The 14399-nt window shown below is 42.9% G+C and overlaps 1 protein-coding gene across 10 annotated transcripts in view; it reads left to right on the forward strand.

The window, feature by feature from the left end:
• Nr1h4 (nuclear receptor subfamily 1 group H member 4) overlaps positions 1 to 14399 on the forward strand; it is a 73968-nt gene that overhangs the window by 46400 nt on the left and 13169 nt on the right. For 7 of the 10 annotated variants that reach the window (XM_010631375.3, XM_010631379.3, XM_010631378.3 and 4 more), the window contains 5 exons: positions 2816 to 2968; positions 5698 to 5831; positions 8362 to 8460; positions 8791 to 8890; positions 12030 to 12176. In XM_010631375.3, the coding sequence (XP_010629677.1) occupies positions 2816 to 2968; positions 5698 to 5831; positions 8362 to 8460; positions 8791 to 8890; positions 12030 to 12176 (633 nt within the window). The remainder of the gene's footprint in view (positions 1 to 2815; positions 2969 to 5697; positions 5832 to 8361; positions 8461 to 8790; positions 8891 to 12029; positions 12177 to 14399) is intronic. The other 3 variants (XM_033763859.1, XM_010631373.3, XM_033763860.1) reach the window with 2 other exon arrangements.

The following is a 14399-nucleotide window of genomic DNA, read 5'->3' on the forward strand; positions in this document are numbered from 1 at the left end:
CCTTCTGTTATGCTATGGATGTACTTCACCATCCCACTAATTTGGGAGCTCTGAAGACAGAATATCTAATTCATCTTGTATCTCCTAGGTCAGAGAATGCAGCTTTCAGATAAGAGGTCGTTAATATTAAGTTATTCTACTCTCTTGGGACCCAAGGAGGCGATTGTGGTAGAAAGATTCAGAGTATTACCTTTAGAACTTGATTTCCTGGCTTTGAATCTGCTGGATTCACTTGCTAACCATGTGATCAGGGCTAAGGTATTAACCTTTCTTTACCTTTTTGTCTTCATTTATAATGTGGACAGATATAAAATATCTGCATCATAAAATTGGTATGAGGGGGCCGGGGATTTAGCTCAGTGGTTTTGCCGCCTGCCTTGCAAGCACAAGGGCCCAAGTTCGATCCCTGGTACCAAAAAAAAAAAAAATTGGTTTGAGGACTGAATAACAAGAGGTAAAGTGGTTAGAATAACAGCTAGGAAATACTTAAGAGTTAGCTATCATTCCAACAGTCTGCTAAAGTAGGAAGGACTCTTATCTCACTTCTCACCTGAAGGCTCTGGATGCTCAATTCCATTGTGAACTGGTTTTGCAGAAATTGCACAGTGGACATCTAAGAATTAGTTAAACAGTTCCCCTGTAGGAAGTTAGAGGTCAGCATGCTGTGTATCCTCCTCCCCACTGTAGCTGTGCCCTCCTTGCAATGCAGAGAGCTGTGAGAATTAGAAAAAGGCGACCCTTCCCCAGTACAGTCTGGACTCTGAGGAATCCCGCTGCCTCAAGTCTACTAAAAGGCTCTTCAACACGATCACTTGAGAAGGTCGATATGAATCTCTGGAAGTGGAGAGACACCCGGATCGATGTCTGACTTCCACCTGAAAGGTCAAAAGGCTGGAGGAAGGGTGGCTGGCCGCTAATGAGAGCTGCATCTGTCCCACTGAGTTTGCTGGACTAGAGGAGCCGCCATGGAGTTACCAAGTCCGTGCCAAGTGCATTACGTAGAGAAAACTCAGCGTAAAGGGTCTGGATCAAACTGTCCAATCCTAAATGCTGAAGAAGGCGATGCTGGCTATGACGGATACATTAGTCACTTTCCTGTCTCAGGTATAAATTGCCCAACAGCCACGACTTAAAGGAGGGGCGGTTTATGTTGGTTCACAGTCTTCTGGCTCCAAGGCAAAAATGCCTGGTGGGAGGGTCTGCATGGGAGACAGCTGCTCATACCCTGGCAGGCAGGAAGCAGAGCAAGGACAGAGGAATTGGGGACAAGAATACACCCTTCCAGCTCACAGTCCCAGTGCTGCCTTCATTAGACACCACCTCCTGATGAATCCACCCATGAGTATGGTGCTCCTGACCACCTTCCAAACACACGAGAATCTAACTATCGCGTGGGCTAGAATAGATATGCATTTGCTCTTTTCAAGGTTGTGCAGGGGAAAGTACCTCAGCGATAGGAGGAGTTTGCTAAAGACCACAACCCAAAGCAGAAAGAATTAACTTGCGGAGAACTTGCGGAGCACAACCAGTTTATGATGCAGTAATTCCTCCCTGTCCACAGAGGACATATTTCAGGGCCCCCAGTGATGCCTGCAACTTTGGACCACAGCAAATCTTATGTATACTATGCACATACTCCTGTGACACAGTTTAATTTATATATTAGGTTCACCAAGAGATTATCAACATAACTGATAGGAGAGTAGACCAGTGGTAACAACGTACCATGATAAAAGTTACGTGGGTGTGGGTGAGACACCTGGCCAGGGTATGCTGGAGAAAGGCGTGATTCCCATCAAGGACAGGATACCACAGGATGGTGCAAGGACTCTACCACACCACTCCAAGCAACATGCAGTCTGACACGTACGAATTGCTTAGTTCTGGAATTTTCCATCAGCAATTTTGAGCTGTGGTTAAACCCAGATAACTGAAACCTCAGAACTCCACCGGGCAAGCAGAGACACTCCTGTCACCTCTGCCCTGTGTCCCACATAGTTTCCCAGTCTCCCCCCCTTCAATTCTGGAAGTATCCACCCGGAGCCGGGTTTACATGGAGGAGATGAGCGGAAGTGGGAAGTGGGGAAGGGAGAGGAGGAAGAGAAGCCAGTCACATTCTGTCCCCGGGGCTGAGCATTTTACCTATCAATACTGCAGCTGGGCTGCACCTTCTCAAGGGAGTCGTTTTCTTTGAAATCAAGGTTGACATTTTTTATTGTTATGCCAGGCTGGCACATTAAGTACTGAATTGAAACCCTGAATGCAACTTTCACCCTGAATTGCATGTGAACAGCAACAGTTTTTGGGACTCGGTTCATTTCCAATTTCCTGCGCTGACTCCATCCAAAACTGATGGTTCCCCGTGCCTGCTCTGCCCAACTCAGCCTCCCACCAGAGCCCCATAACACTGGCCTCACTTGTTTAGCTTTTGGCATGACTTTTCCTTCAGCCGACCTGTAAACACAAGGATGGCAGGGCTAAAGTATTCACCTTTACAGCGCTGGCACCTAGTGCTCCCTGGCTCGTAGTTGTCCCGCCCCCAAGATTAAATGAAAGTAGTTTATCTTCGAAACAAACTAATACGGTTTCCTAAGAAGGCTATAATTCAAACTTGTCTATGTTTTGAGAGACAAATGAAAAAGCAGCCTTCTCAACAGTACGGCAGAATTTGTTTCCAGGATGTGCAAGGATTTCCTGCACACGTTCCCGAAGTTTGTGGGAAAAGGTCTGGCAGCTCTGAATCTGTGTGTTATTCTGAGAAGTTTCAGGGGCCTTTTTCTTTTTCTTTTTACACTTTTCAGTGTTTCTTTCGCAGGTTTCTTCAGGAGAAGCATTACCAAAAACGCCGTGTACAAGTGTAAAAATGGCGGCAACTGCGTGATGGACATGTACATGAGGAGAAAGTGCCAGGAGTGCCGACTAAGGAAGTGCAAAGACATGGGGATGTTGGCTGAATGTATGTATACAGGTATTCACTGCCAGCCGTTACATTCCACCGCAGACCCCTTAAGGAGGCAGTCGCCAGGTAACCCACAGCGCCAGGTGGACACGTCACACATCACAGGAGGGATCCACCAGGTGGTTCCTGAAAGGGGTCACGAACCACTGAAGTCGTCCCGCTAGAGAGAGCCTTCTTCACCTGAAAGAAGTGGCTGCTGCTTATTTGTTTGGTTGCAGGGATGATACATGCAGTGAGAAGGCATTCATTCAGTCACAACTGAAGTAACGCGCTTTACTGAGCTTACAAAGCATGACAGTTCTGAAAGTCTCTCCCAAATTCGATGGTAATATACTTATTTCTTGCTCAGTTAGCATAAAAATTCATAGCTGTGGAAGAAAATAGGAATGCTGCATAAGGTACCAATTGCCTCTGAGTTGTCTAAATAGAGTTTTAAGCCAAGTCCTTTTATAAAAAGATCCATCTTCCCTTTGCTCAGCTCTGAACCACTTTGTGTGGGCCTCCACAGGAAATTAACTACCCTGAGTTTTAATATAATTTTGTCCTTCAATCTGATAAAGAAACACTGTATTCACTGCTGGTTTTGTGAAGAATTGTAATCCTCATCAAGAACTGGAATGCATGTTAGCATAGAACACAATTAATTTTTCATCCCACGAATTCTAAGACAACTCAGATTCTGAGATATGTCTCGTTCCTCCTCAAAACACAAATAGGCAAACAAATGTCGCCAAGGAGATGATAGCATCCAGGGAAGGAATGCCACATGAAATAAAACCATGAGGAAAGTGACTGCAGTTCTATTGTTCCCAGACTACACAGGCTGGGAAATAATGCATGCAGGAGGAGGAAAATAGGTCTGTGTAAATAATCCAGCTCTGAAAGTTTCATGGTGGATGATCACAATCTCATTTTAGCATGTGTGAAACAGGAGCTTAAATAGAGGCTGCTGCTGCTGGAATCCAATCTTGCAATGGAAACTCTTACTTTGATCCTGGGTGGTTTATGTTGCTCATCACTTAAATATGAACTTGTTCCAGTTGAAGTTCTGTGGACAGTTTGTATAGCTGAGCCCCGGTATATAAGGCTAAAATATTATTTATGAGTCCAAATATTTCCAGTAACAGATGTAAATCTTTCAGGACTCTATAAAGTAAATTCCCCACACAAAGAACTTTCTAGAACTCTGTTTCATTAACACTGAGAGCAGAATAGAGGAGTCAAATGAGAGTATGAAATATTGTGCTATGTGATTTTTAAACCTCTGTGTAATATCAATCAAAAATGATATTATATGATCATTCAAAAATGTTCAATCGGTCGGGCATGGTGGCGCACACCTGTAATCCCAGCACTTGGGAGGCTGAGGCAGGGATTGCTGTGTTCAATCGGTCGGGCATGGTGGCGCACACCTGTAATCCCAGCACTTGGGAGGCTGAGGCAGGAGGATTGCTGTGAGTTCGAGACCAACCTGGGCTACATAGTGAGTTCCAGGTCAGTCGCAACTATACAGTGAGACCCTGTCTCAAAAAAACAAAGACACAAAACAAAAGAAAAAAATGTTCAATCACTTTGTGCTAGATTTCTATCACTTAAAAAACAAAACAAAACAAAAAAACGGGCTGGGGATCTAGCTCAGTGGTTCCGGTGTCTGCTTTGCAAGTGCAAGGACCCGAGTTCGATCCCTGGTACCAAAAAAAACAAAAAACAAACCTAAGATAACCTAAAAGAAAAGGTTGATATTGGCTCACAGTTCTAGAAGATTTAGTCCACCAGCAGTTGGACCCATTTTGTTGCTTTTAAACTCCTCGTAGGGGTGCAGAATGGCAATAGTGGGGAATATATAGCACAGGAAACTTCAGTTCATGAACAGGAAGCAAGAGAGAGGAGTCTGGTATCCCACAGTCCCCTCTGAGGCCACACCTCCAACGACCTAAGGCCCTCCCACTGGGCTCTACTTAAAGGCTCCACCAACACCACCACCCAATAGCACAACACTGGAGACCAAGCCTTTTACACGTTAGCCTTTGGGGGTGGCATTCAATGTCCAAACTATAGTACTACTTGATTATCCTAACCTTTAACTATATTTTTCAGTAATCTGTATAGTTGTGAAAATCAACAGGATTTAAAAATTTTCCTTGAAGGTGTAAAGTCTTGTTTTACTCAATAAATTTAGCTCTGTGTTTTTAATCTGAAGGTCAATGTACTTCTTATGGTGTAGTGATGGGTTAAAGTAGTATCGATGTTACGTTGTAAAACACCAGCTCTTCAGGTCTAGGCCATAGCGAGAGCATTCAGCCTTTTTTGTTGTTGTTACCGGGGATCAAACTTGGGGCCTTGTGATTGTGAGGCAGGCGATGAAACCACTGAGCTAAATCCATGGCCCACATTCACCTTTTTATTGACAGCACACCTGGCACTTTGTATAAAGCTTCAGTAGCACACATTCATTGTATAAAGCCTCTTTAAAATGATTTAATTACATCTGATCTACATAAAGCTCTGTGAGGTAGATATTATTTGCGTTTTACAAATGAAGAAATAGACTCACAGAGGTTAAACTTCATGTGCAAGGTCTGGTCCTAAACCTGGGCCTTGTCCTAAATACCTGAAAGGGTAGAATTAGCTCGGTATTACATTGCTTGTATTTTCTGAGCCAACCATGCAGAGCCGCTTCAGGACCGCACACCTGCCAGAAACGGCTGTGATTGTGAAGTCTCTGTTTATTTTTGCAGGCTTGTTAACGGAAATTCAATGTAAATCTAAACGTCTGAGGAAAAACGTGAAGCAGCATGCAGCTCAGGCCACAGACGAGGACGGCGAAGGGCGCGACTTGCGGCAAGTGACCTCCACCACGAAGCCGTGCAGGGTAATGACGTGCAGGGGTGTCTGCCACAGCCAGCGGGAGGGAGCGTCTGAGGCCTCGTGATGGCGGCTGGAGGAGTTTCCACTGCAGTTGTGCATTAACATGGGTTCCTTCTTTTTAATTTTTTTCACTTTTATTGGTCCATGCTTGCAGTACATAATGCTGTGCCTGGTGGGGAACTGGTGCACTGCATAACATACCTGCACCCTTTCTATCCACCCCCTTCCCTCACCTCCTCCCTTCATCCCTCCCTCCCTCTCTCGGTCCTCTTCTCTGTTGAGAAAGACCTATCTCCCTATTTCCTATGGTCTATGTTTTATTTTGCTTTTTAATTTATTTATACTTTGGGTTTCTTGTAGCTTAAATATAAGCTGCATGTCTGAATTATTTCAGTTAACATTCTTGTCTCTCAGGGCATCCATTTTCCTACAGATGACTCAGATTTAGCCTTCCTTATGGCCAAGTGGCACTCCACTGTGTTTTGTCTTTTGGTTCTTTGTTTATTTGTGTTTTGGTACCGGGGATAGAACTCAGGACCTTGCACTTGTGAGGCAGGCAGTGAAACCACTGAGCCAAATCCCCAGCCCTCCACTGTGTTTATTTTATTTTATTTTGTTTTTTTGGTACTGGGGATTGAACTCAGGTCATTGCGCTTGCAAGGCAGGCCACCGAACCGCTGAGCTAAATCCCCAGCCCCCCTCCACTGTGTTTAATTACCACATTTTCTTTTACTACTCAAGATAGAAATTCCAGCTTTGATGTAAACCTTCAAGTAGCAGGTAAAAAGCAAAAGTTCTTCTTCTCCTGGCTCCATTTAATTCCTACTACCACGAGACGGCCAGTGGGAAGGATTTGGTATTCGGCATAAGGCAGAGTTTCCATCATTGAGAAGGGAGGCTGGGATTAGGCCTTATTGATAAGTGAGACAGGGCACATGCACATCTGTGGACCAAGAGAGAAAAGCCCTTCCTGCTGAGCCACAATTCTAAAGAAATTCTTGGAGCAACTTGGGACAAAATAGGGGGGTGGCGATTCGGATGATTGGATGAATGCACAGAACATTTGGAAGTTTGAATTTGCCGTTAGCCAAAAGACCAATAAGCCACAATTGTCCGAGCTATACTCTGCTCGGGATTGTTACACTACTGGCAAGGAGAACTTCCTCCAGTTTTAGCTTTTCAGATACATTATTTTGTATTCATTTCACAAAAAATAATATTGTAGAAAAGTATTTGCTATAGTGCTGCATCCAGTGACCCTTTGGTATAAGGAAGGAAAGTGCTGAACCATTGTTCACACCGCTCAGAACAGTGCTGTTAAGGGGAAAGAGATATTCGGGGTGTGGATTGCCGGGATTGACGACTCTGTGTTGTGGGGGCTGGGAAACAGTTTTTCTGTGAAGTTCCAGGTGTTTAGGTTCTGGCCACATGGCCTCTGCCATAGCTACTTACTTCTGCCACTTGAGTACAAGCTCCGCACAGATGGATAAAGGGGCATGGCCGTGCTCCAGTGGGGTTGTGTTTTATGGAACCAGTGTAAGACTTAAGTCTCACTTTTACTCTTGGGGCGTGAACAGCCAAAAGGCCTCCCCGATGCTGAGCCCTAAAGCGCAGCGAGGCTCCAGGCGCTTGTCAGACAGCGAGAGTCACCCAGGAAGGAACACACCAGGCTGGATGGCAAATACACCTTTATTAGTCTGGCTAGACGGCACTCCTGAAGCCAAGCAGCTCAGAGAGTCAACTGCTCAGAATCAGAGGCCATTTTTTATAGGGCTATGGGGGGAGTTTACACTCGAAACTTACAGGAAGGGGACAGAGGCAAGTGGTCATCAATCATGTACTCTACCGTTATGTACTAATGATCAGCAGATCTATTATCCATTGTTTCATAGATTGTGGTGTTCAGAACATTCAGTTACGGGCAAACAAGGAGTGGAGTGATTCACTTTGGGGCTCTACGTTTGTTACAGTTTCTATCTGGTTTCCCAGCTACTCCCAAGCAGTTACGTAGTAATTCACAATTAATCATTACTTATCCTGTAAGGGGTGGGGGAACAATAGTCTCTGGGTCATTTGCTGGTCAACGTGGAGTCACTCTAGTTCAGCAAGGCTCTTACACCAGGTGGACTTTGTCCATGGACCACAGTTTCTGAACTCTGGATGCGTTTAGATGGAGCTTCCATTTTATATGTGGAAACCTTTCCTTGGTTATGGCTAAACCTTCAGCCTTCACCAACCTTGGCTACGGAAGGACCCTCTGAGCTTCACATGCACACGACTATTTATTCCCAAGAAGTACATGAAGGAAATGTTTTGTCTTTCTGTGCTAGATAAGAAGGTAAGCAGCTTGAAACAACTGTAGTGAAATAAGATGTTTGTCCCACAACCCTAAGGAAGCAATTATGCATATTGTATTAGAGCTCGTAGTTCCTGTTTGTATTTAGGCCTTAAAAAAACCTTTGCTATTACTTAATCGAGAGGAAGTATGCCTACCACCACCCTCCCTAACACTTTTTATTTTCTTGCCAGTGTAGGAGAAAACTGAACTCACCTCAGATCAACAGAATCTTCTACGTTACATTATGGATTCATATAGCAAACAGAAGATGCCGCAGGAAATAACAAATAAAATGGTATGGATAAGATCTAAAATATATTCGCTTACAGTTAACATTTTCTGGGACTTTTACTATCTTGAAGGTGGAATTTATATAGAAATGTGTCACTTGAAATGATTAGATCTGAGAATTTAGGTTATATAATTAAACTTTTAGCAGTGTTAAGCTGTTAAACAGAAAAATGTCTCATATCTATCTTGTTAATAATTACTCTCCAAAGATCTGAGGAAATATGAGCATGGTCTTTAAACTTATTTTTTCAATCTGGGTTTTCTTTAGTCTAATGATTTTATATTGATGATACTTCTTTTATCTATGTAGTAATCATTTTTTCTTAAAATTTAGTTAAAAGAAGAATTCAGTGCTGAAGAAAATTTCCTCATTTTAACAGAAATGGCTACCAGTCATGTGCAGATCCTTGTAGAATTCACAAAAAAGCTGCCAGGTATTTTTAAATTTAAATGCTTACTATTTATAGAGTGTGCAAATATGTGATTTAGATTACATTGACCATCTTTCATATGTTTTGTTCAATTCTCAACACATTCCTGTGTGATCAGATCTATCATCACTATTATTATTATTATTATTTAGCTATTTCTCTGCTATACTGTATAATCTTGTGACACTGAGAGAGGCAGGTCTTCTCATTATTAAATAGGAATCATGTCATGTCTGATTTAGTGTGTCTAACTACTACTAACTACTAGTAGGATATTTAAAACCATTTATAATAATTCTTCCAAATCATTAGATGAAACTCAGAACTTTGCAAAGTTGTTATTCATCTGTTTACTCACTCCGTAAGTAGTTGCTGATACCTATGCTAAACTACATGCTTAGCTCTTATCTTCACTGGGAATGGTTTAAGACTATTATATTTGTTGTGGTAACACAGACCCACAAAAGTGTTTGATCAAAGAGGAATTCGTTGCTGATTGTGGCAGAGAAACACAGGAAGCCTTCAGATAGGGTGATATTTGAGTTGAGTTGGGAAGAGAGGAGAGTTTTCCAGTTGGCGTGGAGGAGAAGGGGCATTCCAAGTTAGTCTGCTTGTGGAAAAGTAATGAGGCATGAATAAGAATGAGATTATTAGAAATAGGAGCGGAAATTCAGTGTGGCTGTACTGGTGTCCGTGGTAGGCTCATACTCCTTGGTGATAGAGATTTCAGTGGCATTTACATTTGTGGAAAGGGAAAGGAAGTTTTCTTGACAGAGATGTGCCTCTACCTTATTTGTATGAGATGGTTTTGAAAGGGGGCAAGATGTTAATATGCCATTGAATAAGTCCAAAGAAGAGGGCTTGAAATGAAGCAATAGCAGTGGGAGGTAAGAAGAAATACAATGAAGACAGAATGAAAACTCGCTGGGCCTTGGTGAACAATGTATTGCGAGGTGAAATAGGGAGACTTTTGCAGTCATTCTTATGGGGCTAGTACAGAAATCTGAATGCAGTCTTATCCCCAGACTGAAATTCTTTCTGTCATATTGTCAGTTTAAATTGTTACTGCATTGTAAAAAAAATCAGCACATTGGACTCCCATGGTTCAGAAGATTATGATACATACCTTATATGTCGCTATTGCATTGTAGTGTTAAATTACTGAAGGCAACTGTTGACATAGGATTTTAATTAGGCACATTAATCTGCCTTCTCTTGCCAGCACTGTGCTATTGTTTTATTAAATGTGTCATAAATAGACATAAGCCTACATAAAACTCATAAAATGTGGGGAGAAAGTTCTCACTATCATCGAAACATCAATATTCTTTCACTCTTTATTAAAAATGGAACAGAAACTTAATTTGTTATATGCTAATTAAAGCCTCAGGCAATCTTGGTCAAAACACAAGATCACATGATAGTCAAAGGGGGGGGAGAACTGAGAAAGTGAAAGTATGATTTTTTTTTTTGGTTATTTATGGGGAAAGATTTATTCAGTTCGAGTGGTCAGTTGGTATGACCAAGAAATAATTGTAGGGAAAAAAAAAATCCCATTCATAAGAATGAGAAAGCAGTGGCAGAATCTTTATATCTCTTCATTCCCAGTGCCTCACCTCCTTTGAGGAAGGGTACAATTAATGTATGTTCAAGAAAAAAAATGAGGGCCGGGATGTAGCTCAGCAGTGCCGTGCCTGCCTGGCAAGCACAAGGTCCTGAGTTCAATCTCCGGTGAGGAAAAATGAATAAATAAATAAATAAAAATACAGAAAGAAACAAAAAGCAAAACACTCTCAGAAGAAAAAATAATTTGATGATAATTATAGAAATGACATCATTATATATAGTAGTATTAGTGATATAACAATACTGAAAAGGGATTTTGTGAAAACAAACTCCTAATCAGTTCACGGAGCCCGCAAGGTGCCAGGTCCGGGCGCTGTCCAGGGTACTGGAGACCCAAGAGGAGCGAGGCGAGGTGCTGGCCCTCAGAGGAGCTCCTGGCTTCTCCAGGAGCGCGACTCCTAATCCTCAGCATGGCTCTCGTCTTTACGTTCCCATTGTCCTGGTACCCCTTCCTAAGTCATTCAGGCTCTGATGGCACCATTTACCCCATGAGTGTGTGCCAGGATGCACAGAAGCTTGTGGTTTGTTTTTTGTTTTCCCCATTGTTTCACCTGTTCTCTCAATTATCTAGCAAATAATTTTTGGATACCTGTCACGTGCCAGGCGTCAGTGATACAAAAGTAAACAAAGTCTCTGCCTCCAGAAGTTTGTACTTCAACAGAGGTGGCAATTAACAAAAAAGCAAATAAACAACTCTCCAATATTATGTCGGGGGGGTAAATTCTACAGTCGGAAGTGCAGCAGGCATTAGGGTTAGGGACGAGTGAGTGGGGGGGCACTGCTTTCAGAAGGATGAGCCTGGGGCAGAGATCTGGTGGACTGTGGAGGTATCTGGAGAGAGGATTCGTCCCTGAGGCAACTGCAGGCTCACAGCAGAGCTGGGTGTCACTGTGACTGAGCACACAGTGAGGGAAGGAGAGGACGAGCAGGTGCTGTAGGAGCCTGGCTGGGAACTTTGCATTTTCTGGGTGACATTAGGTTCTTTTCTGCTGGCAAATATTTTCCATATTTTTTGTTTCTTGCCCACTTTGGATGGCATTGTTCTGAGCTCAGAGAAGATTTGTCCACTGGACTCTGACAGATCATGTGGGGTGAGGCAGAGGGGTTTACTTATGCTCTAATTTTGACTAAAGAGTCAGCCAACTATTCTAGATGCACATGAAGTCTTTCTAGCTGTGGATACTTCTGCACACCAGCTGTGACTAGAATCATGACCCCAAAGAATCTGCTTGCCTCCTGTCTCTGAGGGTTGCTTCGTGTGAATCAGTCTGTTTCTGTCATAGTGTGGGTATCTGGTGTGGAGGTAACATCTCCTTTTGCTTAACCCGTACAATAAGTCTTGCTCAGTGATGATTAAAAATCAGCTTCTATTTTGAGGGGTGTGATACTCAACAGGCTCTATTTGAATCCCTTGAATCATAAAACAAGTACAAAATCACTTGATGTTATGCAAAGACTGTGCAAAATGTTGTGGAAAGACCGCTCCTTAACCCATCTGAGTATTGTCTTTACTCAGGATTTCAGACTTTGGACCACGAAGATCAGATTGCTTTGCTGAAAGGATCTGCTGTTGAAGCTATGTTCCTCCGTTCAGCTGAGATTTTCAGTAGGAAACTCCCAGCTGGACATGTTGACCTACTGGAAGAGAGAATTCGAAAGAGTGGTAAGTGATTTGGCTACTGGTGAAAGACTTTGGTTCTGCGAGTAAAAACTGGCTCAGCCCTGGAAGCAGGATCTTATTTGCCTTATGTGACATTGCGCACCTACCGTGCCTGGCAGGGAAGATGACGCCGAGGTGTTCGATGTGAATGGGACCTTTGGAAGCTTGAAATAGCGAAATACAAGCAATCTTTCTTCACTCACCAAGATGAAGGGTAAAGGGGAGATTTTTGTAAGCATTGAAGACTAGTCTGATTTTTCCAAGATAGTACAAAACACTGGAATTATTTAGTCCCCAAAAGATTCACTTATTCAGAACCTTCAGGTATGAAATATTATGTATCCAGCTATTGTCCATCCTCATTCAGAATAAAATAAGAATAGGGGCCAGGGATTTAGCTCAGTGGTTCCACTGCCTGCCTCACAAGCACAAGGACATGAGTTCGATCCCTGGTACCAAAAAAAAAAACCCAAACAAACAAAATAAAATAAGAATTAATTATAGTAGCAACATATATTACACACACACACACACACACACACACACGCACACACACACAGGTTCCAGACAGGGTTCTAAATATTTTACGTATATAATTTCATGAAATCCTTCTAAAAATCTTATTAAATGTGTACTTTTCCTGTTGCATTAGAGATGAGAAAACTGAGAGAGGTTAAGTTGTTTTCTTGAGACAGAGAGGAACTCTGAATGCAAAAGCCTTGTATAATTTATTTTTGGCAGCATGTGGTGCTGAGAATTGAACCCAGGACTCTTGCGTGCTGGGCAAGTGCTCTACCCATGAGCTGTTCCTCAGCCAAAGCTATGTGTCTTATCTGTGATACTCTAGTACCTCTCAAGAAATGGGATGAAAGAGGGCAAATAACTCTGTTTAACTTATGGGGTAGTGCTTTGACAGAGAGGGTCAAGGAACATGAGATCAATTCTAACAAATCTGTGCCATTAACCAGAAGAAAATTCCTAAAATGAGTTCTTATTTGTCTGAGAGGTTTTGTGTGTGGGTTGGGGAAAGGAGGAGAATCAGAGGTGATGACTTCTCAAGGCCTTACTATTCTACAGTCAACTGGAACAAGTTTGAAGACCTGTAGAGCCAGGGTTTTATAAAGGAGGCCCAGAGGAAAGTGTTTAGCCTGTTCCCCATCTGGGATATAAGGAAAATAATTTGAAAGCTGAAAATTGTTTTTACAAGTTGTCTTCCCATTAGTCATCAGTTTCCTCTCTTAGTTAAAACCTTAAAGTTATTTTTTAAATTCCCTGTTCCACTGGTAGCAACTAGAGACGTGTTATTCTTCTGTACCATCGTTGCGTCGTTTGAGTGAGCACTGAAGGCAGGGACTTTGGTGCAGTGACGAGGAGGACCACCCCGTCTGCTCGCTCATTGCTCACCGTGGAGTGGAGACCGGTGAACCGCACGGGGTCAGAGGAGAAGGTGGAGAAGGGCTGAAAGAGAGGTGACTTTTTCTAGTCTAGAAGGGTTTTGCTAGGGTCTGATCTGGGTCTTGAGCGAGGTCTGATTTGGATGTGCGGGGCAGAGGTGCAGGAAGGAGGGACTGGTGACCTTAGAAACAAGCAAGAAAGCACAAGGCATGCGAGGGAAGAGGAGTGAGTCATCGAGTGGATTTGATAAAATCGTACATTAAAAAGAAGTGGGGGGCTGGGGATTTAGCTCAGGAGTTCTGCTGCCTGCCTCGCAAGCACAAGGACCCGAGTTCGATCCCCGGAAAGTGGGGAAAGCCAGAACCGTGTGGTTGAGCTAAGGATTTTAAATGTTGGGCTAAAGATTTTGTTGTTTTCTAAGTAATGTGGAGACAATGAAGATTTGCATGCAGAGGATGGAAAGCACTAAATTACCAATTGCGACTCCTCCTGTAGAGGTTAGGGTGAGCCGGGACGCGCGATCTCTCTGAGGGGCAGGAAATTTCAAGGACATGACTCCAGGCACTGGGGACAAACACGGGCTTTGAGAGATGTATTGGCTCTGTTTTTCATTTTTTGAAAGACATTGTGTTGTTAAGAAATATGGATTCCATTCTGTCATTCTTAAATATAGATTAAGGCCCAGAAAAGGAAAGAAATAAAATCTACCAGATAAATGCCAGGCGGTCGATTTTTATCATCTACCTGCTCTGGACTTTAAATCGTGTGTGTGTGTGTGTGTGTGTGTGTGTGTGTGTGTGTGTGTGTGCGAGAGAGAGAGAGTGTGTGTGT

This window comes from Fukomys damarensis, unplaced genomic scaffold (genome assembly GCF_012274545.1).
Source record: "Fukomys damarensis isolate Sample0158 unplaced genomic scaffold, DMR_v1.0_HiC HiC_scaffold_15, whole genome shotgun sequence".
NCBI lineage: Eukaryota > Metazoa > Chordata > Mammalia > Rodentia > Bathyergidae > Fukomys > Fukomys damarensis.